The following is a 22,373-nucleotide window of genomic DNA, read 5'->3' on the forward strand; positions in this document are numbered from 1 at the left end:
AAACTAAAGTGACCATTCCAGCACTATTTATAAAAGCACATCAGGCTAACAGAGCACAGGTAAAGCTTCATGTAAAGTGTTGCACAGCAAACAGTTAACTTCTCCAGCAGGTAAAATTACTACTAAAAGCAAAAATAGTGATATTCCAGTCTCTGTGTGTGGCTAAGTTCAGCATGATGCAGCATCTCAGAGGTCGTCCTTCCAAAATGAATCAGTAAAGTGCCAAACTTTTCTTTCACAGTTGATAGAGGTGAAACCTGCTGTTCGGGATTTGGGAGAAGTCACTGGTGTCGCACTTTAAGAGACGTTCCTGCTGGTGAAAGCGATGCTTGGCTAGCAGCAAATATTTTACTCTCAGTGTAACATTCATTTCAGTAGTAGAATCACTGTAATAAAGCAACATACAGCAGAATTACAACATAACAGTGGATCTAAAAGTCTGGATCCGCTTGTTAAAATGCAAAAAGTTTGACGTAAAAGTGAGATTTAATTCACTTGATCGGTTAGAAACCTTTCATGCCTTTAATGTGACACACAATTCAACTAATAACTCATCTTGGTGTTGCAGTTTCTGCCCAATCTATCTTGCAAGCATGTTTCAGATTGGAAGAACTTGGGTCTGGACTTTGATTAGGCCGTTTGAGTTTAGTCTGGCAAATCGTTGTGGATTTCTAGTGTTATTGCACACACAGCGTAAAACAGCAACATATCAGACATTAGAGAAATTGTTGTCACAACAGAACCTTATTTCTGGTTAATATGACTGCATGCAATCATGGGAGGTTTGGACAGAAACTTACTAAATACTGTGAAGTTTTATTGAAAGCTGAAAGTGCGCGAACTTTCTCGAACTGAATTTGAGTCACATTGATGAAAGTTTTTTAAATTATTTGAAACAACCTGGCATTCGAGCAGGTAGTGATACTTTCTGTATCACTACAGCGACAACTTTACAGACGGTTTGCTGTTTGAAACTGTAACAACAACCATCCGTACATAAGACAGCGCTTTAGAGCCATTGAAGACAAAAAATAGACCAGGGTAATTTTTTTGTGTAAAAATGCTGAATATTTCACATCAAGATCAAAAAAATTCTAGAAAAAAATTTAAATTTCTGCGTTTCAGAAGTTGAAATATTTTTACTTTTGAAACTCAACAATTTTTATGTTTTTTTCCCAGAAAATTTCTGAGATTAATTAAACTTTTCTGAGTTTTTGCAAACAAATTTACAACTTTTCAAACTCAGAAACTAACATAATTTTTCTGGAAAATTTCTGAGATTAATTAAACTTTTCTGAGTTTTTTGCAAACAAATTTACAACTTTTCAAACTCAGAAACTAACATAATTTTTCTGGAAAATTTCTGAGATTAATTAAACTTTTCTGTGTTTTTGCAAACAAATTTACAACTTTTCAAACTCAGAAACTAACATAATTTTTCTGGAAAATTTCTGAGATTTTTGTCAAAATTTTGGAGATTTTTGGTGGAAGTCTCCTCTTTTTCTGACCCTAACACGTCATCGTAGACACAGGTACATTCTGTTGCAGGTAATCAAACATTTGCGCTGCTAAAGCTACTAAAGCTTGCAGATGAAGAGGTGATTGGTCGCGACTGTGAAATCGTTTCGTGCAGCTTCAGTCCGGAGAGCTGAGAGCTTAAGGCACACCAAACAGAAGGGCTCTGATGTCATCTGGATAAATTTGCAGCGATTGATGAAGCTTCAAAGTTTGATTTTGACCTCAGTGACTCCTCCAGCTACGACCCTCATATTCCCAGTTGCTGCTACTCTTCTCTCCTCTGTCATCACAGTGATCTTTCTTCTAGACTCTTCTAATAAAATAAATCTCCTCTTCCTCAATCAGAGATGTGTGTCCTGCTCCTCTTCGTCATCCTCAGTTGCTGCCTGGTTGACAAATGCCTGAAAAATAAAGATGAGAGATTGAACTGAAAATCAGTTGAAAGCATCCTGATTGCTGGGTGCAGCATAAATTCAGTAGTAGTAGTAGTATTTAAATGTAGAGGTAAATACTAATTGATATATGATCCAGTATGTTTGGATTTTCTGCAGAAATATATCTATTTTCATTTTAAAAAGTCTCAGTTACGGTTTTCTCTTACACCCACTCTGCAATTAATGGTGTAGTTCCTTCCTTCTTACACTAGAATTAAGACAAACCTAACATACAAATAACTTTCAGCACAATATAAGAGTTAGTTTTAAGTCAAGTATTCAATAATATTGATGAAAAATGTATTTTCATGAGGACAAGCGTTAAATATAAACAAATACTGAGCTCTACAACATTTATAGCCTTAGTTAATTCGCTTTACACATCCCCAAATGGGCCTCTGACAAGGAAATTCAGATTGTTTGATAAAATTAGAACTTTCAGAATTTTCTTTAACTAGTTATGTTTCATGTCTATGTCTTGCTGCTTTATTAATTTAATGATTAAAATACATTTTTGAGATTTTGAATTGGCAGATTCTACCCAAAGTATCATGTTTTCCTCTCTTTTCTTCCATAAAAGTAACAAACATTAGACAGAAAAATAGAAATAAGTCGCTAAAAATAGTGTAAATCCATCATCCAATCACCTGCCAGCGACTGCTGTCGTCCCGCCCCCTCCTCCCGCCCCCGTGAGCCCATTGGTGCTCGGCTTCTTCTCCCGCATCTCAGCCTGGCTGTCATTGGTCACATCCAGGGTGGGGTTGTCGTGGTAACCGTTCTCCACAGAGTGAAGCTCCTCTGCAGGAAACTACCAAAAAGGCAGATTGACTAAATAAGGCAGAGACTTCTGACTCAGCTTAGAGTTTTATCAATTTCAATCTTTATGTGGTCGAAAAAGAAGAAACAATAAAACACCAAAAATAAGCCAAGGAGGTCAGAGTTTATTATTCTGAGCCTTTAAAGCTGAAGATTGGTTTTTAATGTCTTTCTTTAATTGTTCCCTCACTAAAGATGATTTAAAATCCAACACATTTAATCTCTTATCTCACTGGCCTCATTCCAGATAGATATAAAATAATATTTAAAATGATTTATGCATCTATTTAAACCAGATTCTTGGCCTACCATGCTCTTCATTCCCGGCAGCCGCCTCTGCCAGCAGATGTAGATGAAGCCGGACGTGATGATGACCATGCAGATGGAGCCGATGATGACCAGAACCACAAAGAGTTTTCCGTAGTCGCTGCGGGTTTTACTGGGCCGAGACTGGCAGCTGGTTGCTGCGCTGTAGTTCTGGATCCCCAGCTGACAAACGAGACAGAGAACGTTTTATTATCCCGCAGAACTCAAACGAAACAAATATCAACACACCGGACAGTGGGAGAAATCAGTTTTACCATTTTTACAAAAAGAAAACTAAAAACTATTTACAGAACTTTGATCAATCCCACATCGTTTTTAATTGATTGTGTTGATTGTGACTAAACAATCGGGAGGGTTTTAAAATGGCTCATCTTCCAGACAAAAATATCCCATTGGGTTTTTTTAAAAGCCCACTGCTTGGACAGTCGACGGTGCTTGGATTGTTTTTAGAAGCAGATGAAACCCAAATGGAAGAACAAAAACATGCAGAACCAGATATTTGCATAACAGCTGCCTGTTAAATGTCACTAGAAGGACATCTAGCTTAATACAAACAAAAAGGGCGATCTAAAAACTGACTGCAGAGTATATCAGTTAATTTTGAAGAACTGAAAACCAGTCAGAGCAAAACAGCTTTGAAAAATTACAAGAAAGTTTGCTTGCTTAGACAGGGACCAAAGAAAAGCTGTGAATGTATTTTTTACCAGATAAAAACAACCTGTATGTTCACCTTATCGAGGCCTTTTTTGATCTCTCCCAACATGTCCAGCACCTCCTGCGTAGCAATGACTCCTGAAAGACATCAGGTGACGATCAGCAGCGTTTACAGGAGTTTAATTACTCCTGTGTGTCTGACATCCGAATGCTTCAAGGCCCGACATGCTTCATACGAACTGAACGAAATCCGTCCCCACTGACGTAAACATGCGACGTCTGGCATCAAATTTAAAAGAAGAATTTTACATAAAAACAAGAAAATTATGTAATATCCTGATCTGTCATCAGATGACCTTCTGTTTATTTGGGTTTATTTTGAAAGTGGCTTTGAACATCTTCACAAATAAAAAGCTTGTTATGTAACAATGTGACTGTCGACGGTTCGGCTGCGGATGAAGCATGAAGGGCCGTTAGGTTTCAGGTGAGCTGAGCTGCGAGGCTCGTATGCGTATACCATGTGCAGATGCAACATTCATCAGCAGCTGCTGTTCCTGGTGAGTCGGCTTGCTGAGGTAAAGTACCCATGATCCTTCAGGGCTGTTCATTCTGCGTGCAAACTCCCGCTCCAGGATCTTCAGCAGCTGGACGCCCCCGCAGACCCGGAACTCCTCCTGTCTCACAAACAAAACACGTTTTCCTGCATCATTTTCCACCTGGAAACTCAAACTGATGAAAAGTGACGCTTCTCTAAAATCCATCGTGTTACTACAGCGACCGCTGTTTCACTGCAGCGGCGGTTTGTTGCTTTCCTGGCAACAGATGCAATAGTGAGGATCACTATTTCTGACATGCTGTTTCATTAGCAAGCAGCTGCTCATCTCATTACTGGAGTTACTTCTCAGTGGTAAAGACGTTGAAGGGTGAATAGAGGAGACATGTTGGGACGACTTCCTGGAGGCGGAGCTTAAGAAAGAGCAGGAGGCCCAATTTCAAAGCATAAAATCAGGAAAAAAATATTTTTAAGTCATATTTTGATAAATGTAGCATTTTTATAACAACTAAAGGTAACATAGTTACTTGATTGTGCTATAAAACAGCACAATGTGCCTGGAAAACACATAACACTGCCCCTTTAAGAGCTGATGCGTGGTCGGCAGGTTTAGGTTTTCATTGATCGGTACCAAACTTGGATGATTTTGCATTTTGATACTTACACAGTTCATGTTCTTCGTCATGTTGAGGACGACATAGCCCCGTCCGGTCAGCTCGTTCCAGTTCACACAAACCACCTGAACATTCACAGTGGAGATGTTTCGATGTGTTCTTCTGTTTCCGGTTGAATCGTCGAGTTTGAACCAACCAACCTGCCGCGGCTCCTCCAGTCCGGGATCAAACCCGGTCGCCGTGAATCCATTCGTATGGGACGGGTCTGTGGTCAGCGGGATGATTCCTCTGAATCTGCTTCCCTCTCTCTCCTTCCTCTCATCCTCCAACTCCTCTCTTCCGTCTTCTGATCCAAAACAAGAAATAAATACAAAGTTTACTTTACGTTAATTCTCTATTCATTCCAAACTGGAAAAGAGTCGATCAATACTAACCTTTTAGGTCATGTTCCCGTTCTTCCCAGTGTTCCTCCTGCTCCAAACTGGGCTGCAGAGGTCGTCTGCTGGGTGCCAACCCGACCTCTGGCGCTGTGGGATTCTGGGTAATTACTCCTGATTGTGGCAGACCTGCTTCCTCCTTCCCATCTGAAGTCAAGCCAGAGATAAGAAACCACCAGCTGAAATTCTTAATGTGGCAAAGCTTTGGTGTTCCTCAAGGCTCAGTTCTTGGGCCACTTTTATTCAAAATATTTTACTCTTAAATTACGTTTTGTAAAAAAAAAAATTAAAAGCAATAATTTGGATTTATTTTTTAGCATCATATTTTTACCATTTAATTTATAAATGTCAAACCAAATATTTAGGTAGCAAGGTAAATGTTTCATCTGAAGCTAGATATTATGCTTGGAGCTAAATATTTAGCCTCAAACTAAGTTTATTCAATTGGACCTTTACAGAGCATCCAAGTAAATTAATGCTTTAAAATTTATCCAGAAAAGTGAATTTAGGGGAAGTTAAATTCACTTCACGTTTTAAAAGTTAAATGAAAAATTAGCCCTGCTATTAGCACATTAGCTAAAGTTTGCCCACGACAGTCTGAAACATTTAGGTGTAAAAAAAGTAACAAAAGCAAGAGAAAATGAGGAAATATTTTGTTTGAATTTACCTTTTGTATAACTTCCCAGAAGTCCAAAGTCGGTTCCGGTGTCGGTCTCTGGTGTCGCTGTGCCGTCAGATTCTGCAGAAAGGGCTGAATCAGTAGGAGGTGTTGGAGAGGTCCGAGCTGCAGCGACTGAGGAGCGAAGGACGCCGTAGCCGCTGGACTGAACGTCTTCGTCCTTCTCTGCTGTCCACAGATCTTTCTCTGAAGGACTCAACTGGAGGTCGGTTTAAAGCAAAGGAAGACGAAGACATAGTTCATGTTTTAGTTGATTTGTTGTTGAAAGTTCTATAAGCAACCATGATTTGACACTTTCTAAGATGCTAGAACAGGTTTGTCCAACCTGTGGCCCGGGGGCCATTTTTGGCACTCTGAGAGATTTTCTTAACTCTAGAATTGAACAAACCGGAACATAAAGCATAGTAGGGTCACCTTTTATAGCAATCTTTTTTACAGGTTGACTGCATGTTACGGTTGTCAAAGTCAAGCTAGCATAGCTGACCTACTTCCACCTCCCTCTCTATTTTTCTTTTTCTGTTTTAAGGCTTTTTCCTGATCTTGTCAACTACTTCTTGTAGTGTTGACAATTAGTAGAAAAGCTACTCTTCCCTTTTCTTTTACATATCATTTTAGATTTTGAGCAATATGTTGATAACCAAAGATGGGCACGGGATCTTGCACAAGTGACATCACGCTGCAACATGTCTGCAAGATTTATTATTGTGGATTGCAATAAAATACAAACAAAAAAGCAAAAGACACATTTCTCTGTCTTTACCTCCAAGACTGAGGGACCGCGATGCTCTTGCGGCCTGAAATCGTTCTCTTCAGACAGGAAGGACCTGCTGGGCTCCTTGGATGGATGAAAGAAAGACCTGTAGTCTGTTTCAAAAACATGCATGTCAAAACCACGTTTCTGGTTTTCCTTTAAAAGCAGTTGCAGTTTGAGACTATTTATAACATTCTTATGGGAAATCACATCTGCTGATAGTGCTGATTAGGAACATTTATGTCTGACTGGTTCCTGTCAAAACTGACCATTTCTCGCAGCCATTCTTTAAAATGAGAAAAACAAAGTCTTTGAAGGGCGAGTCCAAGTAAAACCTACAGTTGGTTGTGAGTGTAAGTCAAATCCCATCCTTAAATAGATTTGGTCTAAATCTATTTAAGGATGAGTCAAAGTCAAGACAAACATCTCTGAAGGTGAGAATCCAAAAACTAGTCAAATTAAAAGTCCTTGAAGGATGAGTGTAAGTTAAGTCTAGAGTTTTTGAGGATGAGTCTAAGTCAAATCTCTCACTTTGAAAGTCGAGTCCAAGTCAAATCTTGAGTCGTTCAGGAGCAAATCCAAGTCACATTTCAAGTATTTGATGGGCGAGTCCAAATCAGGTCTAAGTGGAGTCTGGTGACCACCAGTCAGAGTCTCTGTTCTGCTGGTTCAACAGAGATAATCTCCTACAATCTGTAAAATGCTGTCATGTTTTTTATCTTGTAGCAGCATCAGAAACTTCAGAAAGTTCTCCATGTTGGTTTCTGGGTAAATATTTGGCGTAAAGCAACATGAGAGTCACTGACCGATCAGAGCGTAGATATCTGGAGTCGTGTGATTGACCTCCACGGCTTCTGAGACGCCACGTTCATCCGTCTCTCGTCCCGTTTTGTCCTCCTCCCCCTGTCTCTCTCTGTCCTCCGCTGCGTATCTCTCCCACTCGTCCTCGCCTCCTCCTCTCTTGTCCTGATCCTCTCCCCGTCGTCTCCACGCTCTCTGTCCTCCGTGTCTGTCCCGTAGAAGCCGGAAGCCTCCTGAGAGGCGTCGCCGGCTCCGAGCCCGCCGCGACGTTCTGCCTCTGGCTCCGTGAGCTCCAGGTGTCCCCCGGCGCCATCCGCACCCAGCGGCACCGCCAGGTGGACCATCCGCTGAAACATGGGACACATCAGGTAGCTTCCAGGAGGATTAAACTAAACTGTCTTAAACGGTAAGAATCCTCTGTCAAATTAATGTTTTAACATGTTAGACTTTGACGACAGACTTTTAATATAATAAAAGAGCCTCATACGAAAATCCTGCATATTTTCCAAAAACACGATGAATCCATTAACAAAATGAAACCTGGAGATGATCTGCAGAGCACAATATTGTTGTTGTGTGACCATTTTCAAAATGGTCACACAACCATTCAATTTTAAAAATTGAATGGAAGAACACATTCTTAAAGATCAATAAACATTCAATTCTAATTGGGAAACATACTAAATATTGTAAAAAATTAAAAAATGTAAAAATAAAATTCATTATGAAGTCTCTGGAAACAAAATTATCATTCAAGAAAAGGACAAGTTCAGCAGAATTTAATAATGTGTTTTTGTATTATTATGCTCTAAGGATTATATTATTGGAAATGGTCTCAAAACAACAATATTATTGTTTATCATCCTAATTTCTGGGACAATTTATTGTCTAGCATTTGTTGTTATGACAGGCATAAGCATGAGGATGATTGACAGCGCTAAAACCCGCCTCTTGGCTCTGATTTCCAGTTTGCACTGGGAGTAATTGGAGAATAGGCTAACTGTTAGCTAGATTTTTCACAGATTATTCCACGTCATCGTGTCATAATAAGCATATAAAAAACACATTTTTTAAATATGTTACATTCTGCCGTTTTAAATCACTTATATATTTGTGTTGAATCCTTACCTCCATCACTTCTTCCACATCCAGGCTTTCATCCACGGCAGCGAGGGTCCTGGCTACTTCCGGGTTCATGGCGGGCGGCGGGCTCACCGGCTCCTGTTTGCTTTGTGACCCGGATGTTTCGTGGATCTCCGGCCAGCCCATGTCATGGACCAGGTGAGGCTGGGCGCGGACTAACTCGCGGGCCGAGTGGCGCTTGGTTCTGACTAATTCCTGGATGAAACGCGACGGGGCCTTGACCTCCCCCGGAAGCAGAGGAGCCGGCGGAGGTCCGAGCGGGATGACCCGTTGGGTCGAGCCCCGTCCGAAAGCTTCAGAGCCGGACAGGAGAGCTGAGGGACGGAGAGACAAAAATACACCTGAAGGACTAAAATACTGCGTCAAAACCTGACATTATAGCCTTGTTTAATAATTATATGTGACGGAGTTTTATATCAAGATATTAGAGATGAGAATTGTGTCAAAATGTGTTTATTTATTCTCTGAATTTACTGCTGCTAACTGACGTTAAATGCTGCTCATTAGGAGTTTTGTTTAGAGTTGTGTATTGTATTGTATTTATTTAATGTCCATGGGCTGAAGCTGCTGGACTGAAGTTAACTACGGGACCAGCACCAGCCGGTCTTTTGTCCTGGGCTGGCGAGGGACCAAAACGTTGTGAACGTTTCTACAAGATGTGCCCATAAGCTGAATCATTAATATCATATCTATGGTTGCAGTTCTGCATCTGAAGTCGGTCTCTGTCTGGAACACAGATGGCTGTCTGAGCTGATTACACCATCATGTCCAACATGTCTGACACATGTTAATCTCTCAGGCCCAACACCAGAACCACAGGATCTGAGGGTGGAAATTACCCAAGTTTACTGGTCAAAACTAAATTTAGTTTGTTAAAATATTTAATTCCTTAACTAAATATTTAGCTTGTTAAAACATTTTGTTTGGAGAGCTTTAACGCAAAGCTAAATATTTGCAATATTTATCTGGCAAGCTATAAAATTAGCTTCCCAACTAAATATTTAGCTTGATAATGCAACACTTTCTTTGGAGCTTGAAGTTGAATATTTAAACAATTTAGCAAGCAAGTTATATTTAGCTTACCAACCAAATATTTATCTTGACACCATAATATTTAGCTTCCTACCTAAATACTTAGTTAGGACGCTAAATAACTAGCTCAAAACTATATTCACTCATACATCCAAGCTTTTATAAGAGATGCAGAATGCTGATAGAAATTTTTTTTTTAAAAATCCAAAATTGTTTGCTGCCAAATATTTAATTTTTAGGTTGCCAGTGAAATCTTTAATTTGTAAACTAAATACTTGATTTGCTGATTAAATATTTATTGTGGAAGTCTGACATTTATAAATGTTTGGTATAAATATGAGTTTGAAAAACGAATCCCCATTTTTGTCTGTTATGACAGGCTAAATTCTCCAAACTGACATGTTCTGTGGGACTGGTTCCCTGACTCAGACCGGATTATTGAGTTCTTTAACCCTCCCCCCAATATCTCCCAAATCTGCCAGAAGAATTCATCCCATTATCTCCTTTAGGCCCCAATCAGCCATTTCTACAATGTTAAACACATATGTGACAGTAATTGAACCTTTTTAGTTTAGTTACGTAACACAAACTCTGGAAACAAACATGTTTGGGAAAAATGCAACAACTTCATGTTTTCCTGTTTTTCAAGTCAATGAAGTCTTGCATTACTCAGTTAAACCTCATGCAAAGAAGAATGTGGAATTCCTCATTAGGATAAGATTGTAGTTGGTTTTCACAAATATTCAATTGTTTTTTTTACTGATTTTTTTACAAATCAGCAATGTGAACAAAAAATTTAAACATTTAATATCAAATCATCAAGACATGAGGATTATGTTCAGTTAAACTGAGAATTTACAGGATAGGTCGTGACAACGAAGTGACAAATGTAATCAAGCTGCTGAATGTGAACAGAAAGGGTAGCTTCTTTCTCTTAATTAATAAGGTGCGATGGTTAAGACAGGAAGTGCAACAAAATCACCAAGAGTAAATATTCCCCACAAAACACAACATATGGAACATTCTTTCAGGCTACTAAATGTAAATGAGTTGGATCTAAAAGCCTGCGTCATTTATGGTTAATGCTGCACCACTGATGCTCTCAAATGCAACAGTTAAAACTTGCATGTCAGGTGAGATACTGCAGTGTGTGCTGCCTCCACTGCATTAAAACACTGCAGGCTGCACCCTCCTCATTTATAACAACACTGATTTATTCTGCAGCATCAACATTAAGATTTTAAAATGTAAAGTTACCCGCATTTGATGCTCAGCAGACATCTTACGGTCCTCTGTTGTGCTTTTCAAAGATTTTCCTGCCACATTTTTTTGTGTTGTTGTTGTAATAGTAATAACAATAAACCAGATTATTCCCTGTTTTTGGCCGAACCATTAAGAGACAGAGACTGACCGATGAGCGTGATGATGAGGCCCGGCATGTGCTGCAGTGCTCTCCCTCCGCCTCCGCTCCGGACTCTCAGGGGAATCAGCTGCGGATGCTCTGGATGCTCAGCGGGAAAACGGCGCCTTCACGGCCGCTTCATGTCCTGGCGGTGTGCGTGAAGGGCTGACGGCTGCCAGGCTGCGGGGGTTCACGCACACAGATTGATTGTTCGGAGCTGCGGTCGGAACCAGAATCAGATCTGCTGCAGCGAAGAAGGAAAAAAATCTGGTTTGCGGTTGGTTGACGTTTCCGGACGTGGCCGCGAGATGTCGCAGTTTTACCCATGAATGCAAATGTTCAAGCAAAATCAGTTAACCTCAGCAAACATTCGCAGAACATGAGTTAAAATGTCGTTTTTAATGTAATCAAAGTCTATATGAACTTTATTAGTATGATTAACATGTTTCCACCACAGCTTACTACAGTTGATGTGAGGAGCGGCCATATTGGAATATGAAGATGGAGGCATGCAGGGAGATTGTATAGAAACAAATTACATTTAAGTTAAAAAAAAAAAAAAAAAAAAAAAGAAAAAGACATTTTCAAGAAAAATGGAAATTTGAGTTTGAGACGTGGAAAAATTGCTTGAAAAAAATTTTAGTTGAATGTCAGACATGTTCTACAAATTTCAAAATTTAAAATTTTGTACATTTTCTGAGTTTCTAACTAACCTTTTTTAGATTAAATATAAAATTTAAGTTTTTTGTAATATTGACAAATTTTGGTGCTCAGAAATTTGCTATTTTTTTCTAAATTTCTAAAAAAACATAGTTGTACTTCCAATTTTAGCTCAATCATCTCCCAGTCAGTGTGGGACATGCAATACTGAATCCTTAGAATCTGTTGATTAGATCAGTTAACTATTGTGTCCCAGGATTCCATTGGGCTAAAAGAAATGCATCTAGTTCAGGCAAAAAGTGTGGGAAAATGCACATCATTTCTGGTTTAAGAATCTCTAGTAAAACCTGTGTGTTGGTCAGAAACTCAAATTTGTCTTAAATGAAAGCCAACAAGAATCCCAGGGCAACTTTTTGTCCCTTTAACTTCTGTTAAAAGAACAAAAACTCTTGTGTTCAAAAGTGAAGTCTTTATCAGTCCCAAATGGATCTGGTTCCAGTCAGAATTTAGATGTTGAGGATTTTTAAGTTGTTTTTGGCAAAACTGGACTCATTTAACCAAATGAGCCTCCAGAGTTGGTAGGATTACAGCAAAGTCTGTCTGAAGGAAACCAGAAAGACACTCATTCAAAATTCAAATTCCTTTATTAACAGCTACAATCTGACAACAATTATTTTAAGTTCTTTTCAGAACAACTACAGGCAGAAAATCCTCATAAAAACATGTACATGTATTTACAAACAGTGATGAACCTCATCCATGTGGACATTTCAGCTTTTTAAAGGCTCCATTCAGCGAACGTGACTCAGCTGACGGGAGCAACAACATGCATGTCGGGTAAATCGGTCCAGAGTGTCGCACAGCCGGGTCGGGTCTCAGAACTGCTGCAGGATGAGCTTCTTCTTGCCGTCGTGGCTGAACCTGTTGGAGCGGAAGAGCTCGCTGTCGTAGAAGGCCGACAGGTTGTGGATGTTGATCTGTCGCGCCTGCAGAAGGAAAAAACAAACCAGATCAGCCGACGGCTTCAAAACGTTCGTCTTTCACACAAAACCCCAAAAAGGACTTTAAAATGAGACCTATTGTTATTATGATCATGATCCGCATGGCAGATTTCCAGGTTTTTATTAAATTTTAATTTTATTTTTTCTGTAGGTGCTTCAATATAAATTTTCTCATATTTTTTTTTAGATATTGTTGTTACGGTGCTGCTATAACAATTTTCCATTGTGGGATTAATAATGATCTGCTCTATTTGTTTTGTTCTTCCATTTGTGTTTCTAATGTTTCTAGAAAAAAAAACAACAACAAAAAAACAACCGAAGCACTTAAAAAAATTTCGGCCATAAGTTAAAGTTATTTTGGGAGTTTCTGGAAAATGAGTCACTTCAAGGGATTGTTAAGCCAAAGATACAACCGATAAAATCTGATGCTTCTCCATTTTTATTAACATTTTGTGAAGAAGGATGTAGCGCAGTGTCTTCTTCAGAGGTTTTTGTGTTGGTTCCTTCTGCAGTTCTTGGTGCAGCGCCCCACAGGCGAGAAGAGGAACTGATTTTTCAAAGGGTTTAGTTTGTTTGACTCAGTGCAGCTGAAAATGTAACTCATGGTGCAAGTTTGTTCCTCAATGAAACCGAGTCTACTGGATTATCAGGTGGGAAAACACCCTCATCACCCAGAAACCACTTGCTGCATTCTAATTGATTGTACAGGAGGCTCTACTTCTGCTTTTCAAAGCTACACAGATGTATAATTGCACATCTGTTTGCAGACATTTCCACGTATAAACCTCCGTACCTTGTCATGCAGATCCTTCTCTGGGATCTCGATGGAGTCGTTCTGGACTCCGTATCGGCTCCTCTGGTAGGCGACCTGCTCCGCCACCAGCTGCTTCAGGATGAACAGCAGCAGCTCGTTGTTGTCCCTGCGGAACGCCAGGTAGCGGGCAAACGTCTGGCCAACAAACAAGAGCCAGAGAACAGGTTACGTTCCTCCAAGAAACCCATTAAATATTGTGTTTCTGACTCCAAAGCAGCAGCAGACCTTCCTCATGCTCCTCATCACGCTGAACTTCTGCGTGTCGATGAAACTCTCCAGCATCACCCTGATGGCCATGTTGACGTCGTCTTCCAGGACGTAGTCCCTCAGGTGCATCTTGGCGTGAGCCTCCGCCATGCGGATCATCGACTCGATGTGGCGCACCGTGATGGGGATGCTGCCTGTGGCCTGCAGGGGGCGCCAGAGCAATGTCAGTTTCTACACCAACATGTCCAACATGCCTGAAACAGGACAGCAAGGACTCACCATGGACTCCTTGCGGAGGTCACTGTAGATGCGAGCCACTTTGTCCTGATCCATTTGATTCAGTTTGGGGTGAATCTGTGAAAAAATAAAAAATAAATAGATTCCACCGGAGCAGATCAACCTGGAGTGATTTTCGCTGGCGTGTATTCGGACCCGGTCTTTGGCGTAGATGATGTACTTCCTCAGCAGGTCCTGGGGGATCGACGGGACGTCCGATGAGTTGGGCAGAACCACATCCTCCAAGGCCACGCCCCCTTCCTTGTTGCTAGGGTGATGCTTGATGTGGGAGCCGACAACGAAGCGCGCCAGCATCTCATCCTTGGTTGATAAACGGCAGCAGATCAGACAGAGTTCCTTGACTTTCACTGATACAGCGCCACAACTAAGACGAGTGCGCATCTAGAGGAGGCTGCTTACTTGTCGCAGGCAGCTTTGACTGTTCCAAAGCTAGCTACTGATCTGATTGATTGTTAATCCACTACTCGTTACTGGTAATGGCAGAGACGAGTTCTTGTTGCTCCGGTACCGGCCTCTCATCAGTAACTAGCTTTGGAAAGGATGCATCATCCTGCAGTTAGGATGCTATATCCAATAGTCTTAATTTGGGCACCAATACCACGAAATCCGTTTCATCCTTTAATATTTTTAATAACATAAAACTTGGGTACCTGCACGGGATCGATGGTGTCTCTGACGATGCACAGCACGTCGAAACGCGACACGATGGGCTCCGTCAGGTCCACGTTCTCAGAGAAGGTGAGCGAAGGGTCGTACCTGCCGCCTGGAGACACCGACGGAAAAAACGGTTAGGAAAAACGACAGACCACAGGCGGTCGAACTGAACCTCCTTCGTATTGATTGGTGTTCGCACCGATGGGGTTGGCAGCGGCCATGACGGTGCATCTGGCCTGCAGCGAAGTGACGATGCCGGCCTTGGAGATGGAGATGCTCTGCTGCTCCATCGCCTCGTGGATGCTCGTCCTGTCGGCGTCATTCATCTGGATGGCAAGACGAGATTAAAGAACCTTTTTATTAAATCTCAATCAGAAGTTGTAGTCCTGGTTGGGATCCGAGTGCGTCTCGGCTCACCTTATCGAACTCGTCGATCAGGCAGACGCCGCGGTCGGCCAGCACTAGCGCTCCGGCCTCCAGCGTCCACTCGCGGCTCACCGGGTGTCTCTGAACGTACGCCGTCAGGCCCACAGCGGACGCCCCCTGACCCGTGGTGAAGACGGCACGGCTCGCCACCTTCTCCACGTACCTGGTGAAGAAAACTCCTCGTTAAACCGACTCTGGTCCGGATTAGACACAACTTTCAAAGGTGATCTATTATGCTTCAATGAACAGCTTAGGATTGGTCCATGGGCTACAAAACATGTTCAATGCATTCAAAATTGTTCTTAATTTATCAGATTTTAGTCTGGTCAGTTTTGCCAGATGCACAATTGTACGACTGTACATCTTTGAAAAGCAGAAGTGGAGCCTCCTGCACAACCAACCAGAATGCAGCAAGTGGTTTCTTGAAGGTAAGTCAACAACAAATGCTCGCCTTTACCAGCAGTCATACACCGGGAATACCAGCTGACCAAATGTGCCGGAGCTCAGATTGAGTTGCTAGGTAACGGGGCTGAGCTTCACTGGGGTTGCTGGGTTACAGCACAGTGCTGTAACCCAGCAACTGAAGGTGACTTAATCACGAGAATTTTGAAATGACTCCTTTTCCAGACACCAAAAATGTCAAAAACCAGCGTGGTGAGTTTTGTTTTTAGAAACAGTAGAAACCCAGATAGAAAAACTCGACTCTTACTTGAGGAACTGGGACTTTGCGGTTCCCGGGTCTCCACACAGCAGAACGTTTATGTCGCCACGCACTTTATGTTTCCCACCTGCAAGGGGGAGAGACTCTCAGTTCATGGACGTTTATGGATGAGACGCAGTCAGGATCTCGGCTGGGAGTCGGTACCTGGGTTTTTAGGCTCTCCTCCGAACAGAGACAGCGCCAGGGCTCGCTTGATGTCCTCGTGACCGTAGATGGACGGAGCGATGCTGGCAAAGATCTGCAGGCAGGAAGTGAAGATTTGTTGTTCGTTTAAACCGATAGAAATCAGCCGAGTTTCAGTCTGGAAGGTGATGGAGTTTCTCCTCACCCTCTCCCCGATTCGCTCGTCCTTTGACAGGGCAACGATCGCCTTGACGTCCTCGTCTGTGAGCTCCGCCACGGCGACGCCTTCGTCCCGGCGGGTGATGTGATTGGCCAGGATCACCGTGGCGAACACCGGGAAGCCATTGGCCGTGTTCAGAGAGCCGTCGTAGTTGTTGTGGTAGATTCCAGTCAACTCCTTGCGAGACGAAGAGACAGACAGTTTCAGCAAAACGTCCTTCCATCAAAAGAATTTCTGCCTTTTTGTTTTAGAGATCTATTTGGATTTCTACGCATTTCTTCTCAAGATTCCAGAGTTCTCAGTGCCTTTTCAAAGTTTTCTTCTGCAGATGTTAAGATTTAAACAAGACTGGAAATGGATGGACAACAGGATGTGTAGACAATTAAATGATCCACGAACCGATACATAGAAGATGAACAAACAGATGCAGGGACGGATAAAATGTTTATTCTCTCTGAATTGAGATATTTTTCCTCTCATCCAGCCCTGAAACTTTAAAAACATGAAACAACTAAACTGTAAAACCTTCCAGACAGGAACCTCGTCCTTCATGAGGGTCAGGCTGCATTCTGATTGTTTCCTCACGGTTTGAACAGAGTTGGACTCACGATCTCGTCTCCAGGTTTGCAGCTGTCCACCAGGTCGGCCAGCAGGACGGCGTCCTTGGAGCGCGGCAGGCGGCCCGCCGCCACCTTCCCAGGACTCTCCTGGATGGTGATCCTCTGGTAGTTCTGGTACACCGTCTGGAGGAGGGAGGCGGCCGGTTAAATCCCCTCTGATTGGTCTGACAACTTAAAGGGGCAGTACTTTCCAGGCACATATTTTATAGTGTAATAAAGTAACTAGGTTACCTTGAGTTGTTCCAAAAATGTTAAGTCAATTATGACTAAAAAGAAATTTCACTTCCTGACACAATGCCTTGAAACTGAGTCTCTGTCTCTTTAAGAAGCTTCTGCTCTTTCTGAAGCTCCATCTTCACTACAACATGGCTCCTTTATTAAGTCTGTAAGGTTTTTGCCAGTGTTGCTCCTAAAAGAAACTCAACAGGTGTTTGCCAATTGCTGCTGGCTAGTCTGAAGGGGAAGGGGGAGGAGCTGTGCCTTGAAGGCGGATCCAGGTCCAACCAGGCGTTTTGCTCAGCTGAATGGTTGCCATGGAGATAAAAAGATTTCCCAAACAGGCGAGAAAGAAAAAAGGCAACACTCCAGATACATTTTTGATGAGGGAATAAAAATATAACATGACATGGAGCTAAAAAGGTTGATTTTACGCGATGCTGCCCCTTTAAATGCGGTCTGAATGTTGAGTTGGCATCTTGGCATCGGCTCACCTCCTCCATGTTGACCTCGAAGGGGCCCTGGGACTGACACTCGGGGCAGGAGCCCGGCTTCACCTCCTGGTTCTGGGACTGGAAGAACGGGCCCAGAACGAAGCTGCACTTGCTGCAGTTGTACTTGACCATGCTGAGCTGCGGCAGGACGCCGGTGCAGCTGCTCACCACGCCGCTGGTCCGGATCAGCTGGTTCAGGTGGAGCTGCCTGAGGAAGAGGAGCAACAAGTCAACTGACTTCACTGCAAAAACTAAACAGTACCAAGAATTACCAAATGGCAAATATCTTGGTGCACTTACAGTAAGACAAAACTAATTGACAAGATTAAGGATCTTAATTCAGTCCATAATGTCTTTATATTGACAAAAAAGTTCTGGTTCTGTTGGCAGGTTATTTGACATACAACAAAACAATTTCCAATGTTACAAATGAAATAATAATTTAAAGGTATTTCAGCTGTAATAAGTGAGAAGTGTCAATGAGGGGCGATACCTGAGCGCCCGTATCTCCTCCACCAGAGGCAGGTTGCAGATCCGGACGTGGATCTCGTGAGCGATGCGGTCGTATTTCGGGTACATGGCGAGAACGACTTCTTTGGCCGCTTCATCGAAAATCTGAAAACAAATTTAGTCATGTTTACCTCCAAGATTGTCGTTCAAACTAGTAACAAAGATTCAAACACACGCAGAAAGGAAGGTAATTAATAAATAACTGAAAATAAAAAAACACATCTCACCTTGAGCATCTCGGTTGGGGCCTCGGGCAGGAAGTAAGCCAGAACGTGTTCTCTGGCCGCCAGGTCTTCGTAGTTTACGACCAGACTCTCCCTGTTCTCTGCACAGATAGAACAGGATCAGAACAGGAAGTGACCACGCTGCTCATCGATCAGAACAGGAAGTGACCACGCTGCTCATCGATCAGAACAGGAAGTGACCACGCTGCTCATCGATCAAAACAGGAAGTGACCACGCTGCTCATCGATCGGAACAGGAAGTGACCACGCTGCTCATCGATCAGAACAGGAAGTGACCACCCTGCTCATCGATCAGAACAGGAAGTGACCACGCTGCTCATCGATCAGAACAGGAAGTGACCACGCTGCTCATCAATCAGAACAGGAAGTGACCACGCTGCTCGCCTCGCCATCTCTTCCTACCTTTGCACATGTCGCTGATCTTCTCCTTGAACACGTTGTGGCCGTTCTCGTCCACGTGGGTCCGCAGGAAGTTCTTGAAGCGGTTGAAGATCTCGAGGCGAGGTGCCGCCATGGAAACCCACTCCCTCACCGTGTGGCCCTGCGGGTCGGAAACCCGTCAGAAACCCGGCCGGGTGGAGAACTCGGGAAAATTCAAGCTAAGTTTCCAAACGTTTACAGCAGCACACTTTGGAGCTGAAGATGACAGCTTCATTTTCAGTTAATGAAAAATGGCAGCTTCAGTTCACCATCACTTCATTGATGGCAGTTATTGATCAAATATTGAGGTAATATCTCACATTCTACAGAAGGAACAAGGTCAACTAATAAAACACCCATTTGACAAAAAAAATCCCAAGTTTTTCCATTTGGGTTTCTGCTGCTTCTTAAAACTGTGTAATTTTTCACATTTATCACCACCACAAAATATCATCATTAAACGTTCAGTGCACATCCCTCCCACTAACAGCACTGTATTAACAAACTGCAGTTTCTAAACCTTGAACACATTAACTGAAATTCAAGGATTTTCCAGGATTTTAGCACCACAAACCTTCATGTCTTCCAGGTTCTCGATGCTCTCGATCATCTCCTCTTCGTCTCCGTCGGTGACTCCCTCGGCCGCGCGCTCGGCGATCCGCCGCCGCCTGGCTCCAGGAGGACCGTCCTCTTCATCTTCGCTGTCTGCAACACGAAGTTAAGCATCAGTTTGCGTCCCATGGAGGTTCTGGGTCATTCTGAGAGGTTCTGGGTCATTCTGAGAGGTTCTGGGTCATTCTGAGCGGTTCTGGTCATTCTGAGCGGTTCTGGGTCATTCTGAGCGGTTCTGGGTCATTCTGAGCGGTTCTGCTCACCATAAAGCAGTCCTCTGCGCAGCCTCCCGGTGAGGCCCTGCTCCCGGTCACGCCGCCTCATCGCCTCCTCTGCGGCGGCGCGGGCTCCCGGCGACAGCTCCGACAGATCCTCGTCATCCAGGTCCAAACCTTCCACCTCGTACCGATCCAGCTCCGGGATGGCGCGGTAATCCCTGGATGAATAGCAAAATTATCTGGGATTACAACGCAAAAAAACGTCATCAGATTCCTGAGCGAACAAATATTCCAGATGTTCCTGCGATAAACAATAATGTGGTTTTGAGACAATTTGATGTTAAAATAACACATTCCCAAAAATCAATAAACTTTAGCACAACATTTAACACTGGAACTGGAAGACATTTTAAATATCCAAAATAAATAAACAAAAATAACCAAAACTATCATTCAAAACAAAGGGGAGGCCTAGTTGAAACCAAAAACTTTTATCATCCAGTTTATGGCATAAAGAGAGAAAAGACAAACAAATTATGCAAATTTAAATTACTGAGTCTGTTTTCATTCATTGATTTATTGCAACAGGTCGAGTCACCTCTCCATCCCGTCCCCGATCAGTTCCTCCCCATCGTCCTCCTCCGGCAGGGGCCCGTCGCCCAGCAGCCCCTCGGACTCGTCCTCGAAGGGGGGAAGGTCGCGGCCAGGGCTGGAGGTCAGGTCTCCTCTCCTGGAGGCTCGGCTGGGGCTGGTGGCCATGTGGAGCGACTCGGAGGAATCCTGGAAAACAACACCAGCCTGGTAACTCTCAAAACACTCAAACACTGTGACTGGACCTTCAGACTCACATAAAGATGGTTACAAAGTCAGCCTTCTGCCACCTGAAGAACATTTCCACTTTTAAAGGACTAATCTTAAAGCAAGATCGAGAGAAACTCCTCCATGTGTTTATTTTTCTGTTCTCCAGAATCACAAATGGAGAAGCTGCATTCAGTTTCTATGCACCACAAATCTGGAACAAACCTCTAAAATAAACTGCAAAATCGCCGAAACAGAGTTCCTTTAAATCAAGACAAAACCCAGCTGTTTGAGCTGCTTTTGATTCATAGTAATGAATCAAAATCTATGATGTGTATTGATTATTTTAATGATCATCAAAATGTAATGTTTTCACCATCGGATGCATTTGATGTTCATCGAATTTTTTGTTCAAATTTTAAGGTTTGTATTTCAAACATTTCTCATTCTTTTAGACAGTTATACATTGACAGAACTAGTCATTAGTAATGCTGCAAAATATATATAAAATACAGGAAAAATACAGCTTTAATAACATAACTTAAGGTAACATAACTACATCATAAATATTGTCAACTGAAATTAGCATATAGAAATTAGGGTTAAAAGGAAGCTAGTCTTTAAATGGGAGCGAGAAATTTAACCTTATTTCTCTCTAACTTTACCATTTTATTCAGATTAAGAAATTTCACAAATAATCAAATAGGTTTGAAATATTCTGATCTGGTCCAGGTTTGAAAAGTCAGTTTCTGAACTGGGTCAGTTCTAATGCATTGAAACCAAGTCAAATTAAGGTTTCACACACACATAGCTGGGTTTTCAATAATCTGCTGCTAGTGAAAAGTAACTGAGTCCAGGGTTAAATATTGTGTTTTTTAATCTAGAGCAGATTACTGATGAAATTAGGTGAAATCGCCCTTTATTCATCTTACAATTCAGAAACCAACTTCAGTTTCGTTGTATTTTAAATAAAACCATCATGGCCACATGGCAGCTAATAACAGCCCATCAGTTACTTAAATGCTCCATTAAAACCAACATTTACGAATCAAAGCAAACAACTCGGAACCTGTAATCCAGATTATTGACGCTAAACGGATTTTAATGAGGATTCATAATATTTTTCTAACTGTAATAACTCCCCATCTGCGTCAATACAGAAACTACAACACAGTAAAAAACAGAAAAACTCAAATTACTGCAAATATCCCTGAATTATAGATCCATTCTTTCCCTTTTTCACAGCTAATTTAGCTGTGAAATTAGCGGGAATTTATTCGGTTTAGCTCGTTTTCACTCACCGCCATTGATGCGCTGCTGTTTCTCTGCTGCTTCGTCTCCTTCCTGCCGGAAGTCACTTTTCGCGCGAAACAACCACGTGACAGTCAAAGCGCGCGAAAGGTCATGAATATTGAAAAAGCTAGTTGACGTCAAGACTTCCTATTGGTGTATTGTTTTCAGTGAGGAGTGGCTTTGAGCTGGATTTTGTTTTCTTTCCTGAACAGCCGCAGTTGTCAGTGGAAAGGCAGCGGTGTACGCCGCGGAGTGAAACAAGCGCACCTTTTCGGCTCACTTTTCAGTCCGGGCGGAGTTTATGACGCAACAGGACCCGGGAACCATTTTTATTTTTTGTTGTTGTTTTTACTTAAAACATCCTGTAATTTCTGACTTTTTTGTTGACTTTTTACTTTGTTAAAACGTATCATAATATATACTTTTATTGGGAATTTATGTAATTTACCAGTAATGCATAATTGTGAATGAAAGAAAATGACAAATACTCAAATGTTTTTGGAAATAAAGATCAGAAAATCTGACACCCATATTTAATTGTCTTGCCACACTAATTGCCTAATTTGTAATAATAAATTTAAAAAAAGTTGATCTGTGTATTTTTCTCAGTGCAAGTGCAGATTATTTGTGATCTAAATAGAAAACAAATAAGCAAATATTTCA

General features: G+C 42.1%; 2 protein-coding genes across 2 annotated transcripts; both read right to left on the reverse strand.

Annotated features, from left to right (window-relative positions):
- Positions 1–1,251: 1,251 nt before the first annotated feature.
- On the reverse strand, positions 1,252–11,198 carry LOC129356176 (podocalyxin-like protein 2). Its single transcript, XM_055025776.1, is given in 15 exon segments — positions 1,252–1,919; positions 2,600–2,622; positions 2,625–2,760; positions 3,078–3,257; positions 3,826–3,887; positions 4,267–4,423; positions 4,967–5,041; positions 5,117–5,262; positions 5,351–5,500; positions 6,021–6,231; positions 6,793–6,896; positions 7,590–7,763; positions 7,766–7,931; positions 8,713–9,041; positions 11,171–11,198. Coding segments are annotated over 15 exon segments (2,001 nt in total). The 3' UTR covers positions 1,252–1,859.
- A 1,346-nt stretch (positions 11,199–12,544) lies between these two features.
- LOC129356177 (DNA replication licensing factor mcm2) lies at positions 12,545–21,782 on the reverse strand. Its single transcript, XM_055025777.1, has 20 exons — positions 21,719–21,782; positions 20,218–20,399; positions 19,665–19,837; positions 19,364–19,494; positions 18,772–18,910; positions 18,352–18,449; positions 18,108–18,229; positions 17,615–17,822; positions 16,893–17,027; positions 16,270–16,461; positions 16,086–16,179; positions 15,930–16,008; positions 15,212–15,383; positions 14,994–15,120; positions 14,791–14,903; positions 14,276–14,440; positions 14,123–14,197; positions 13,862–14,044; positions 13,616–13,771; positions 12,545–12,807 (listed from the first exon to the last, which is right to left on the reverse strand). The coding sequence occupies exons 1-20, from the start codon at positions 21,722–21,724 to the stop codon at positions 12,697–12,699; spliced, it is 2,661 nt and encodes an 886-aa protein (XP_054881752.1). The 5' UTR covers positions 21,725–21,782; the 3' UTR covers positions 12,545–12,696.
- Positions 21,783–22,373: the final 591 nt, after the last annotated feature.

Source organism: Poeciliopsis prolifica, unplaced genomic scaffold (assembly GCF_027474105.1).
Source record: "Poeciliopsis prolifica strain line A6 unplaced genomic scaffold, Auburn_PproV2 SCAFFOLD159, whole genome shotgun sequence".
NCBI lineage: Eukaryota > Metazoa > Chordata > Actinopteri > Cyprinodontiformes > Poeciliidae > Poeciliopsis > Poeciliopsis prolifica.

Excerpts from the sequence above, each read along its gene's own strand:
- LOC129356177 (XM_055025777.1), bottom strand. Across the intron at positions 18,911-19,363 it reads AGAACCTGGAAGACATGAAG|GGCCACACGGTGAGGGAGTG; the intron begins GTTTGTGGTGCT and ends TCCGACCCGCAG. Across the intron at positions 12,808-13,615 it reads AGAAGGATCTGCATGACAAG|GCGCGACAGATCAACATCCA; the intron begins GTACGGAGGTTT and ends TTCCTTCTGCAG.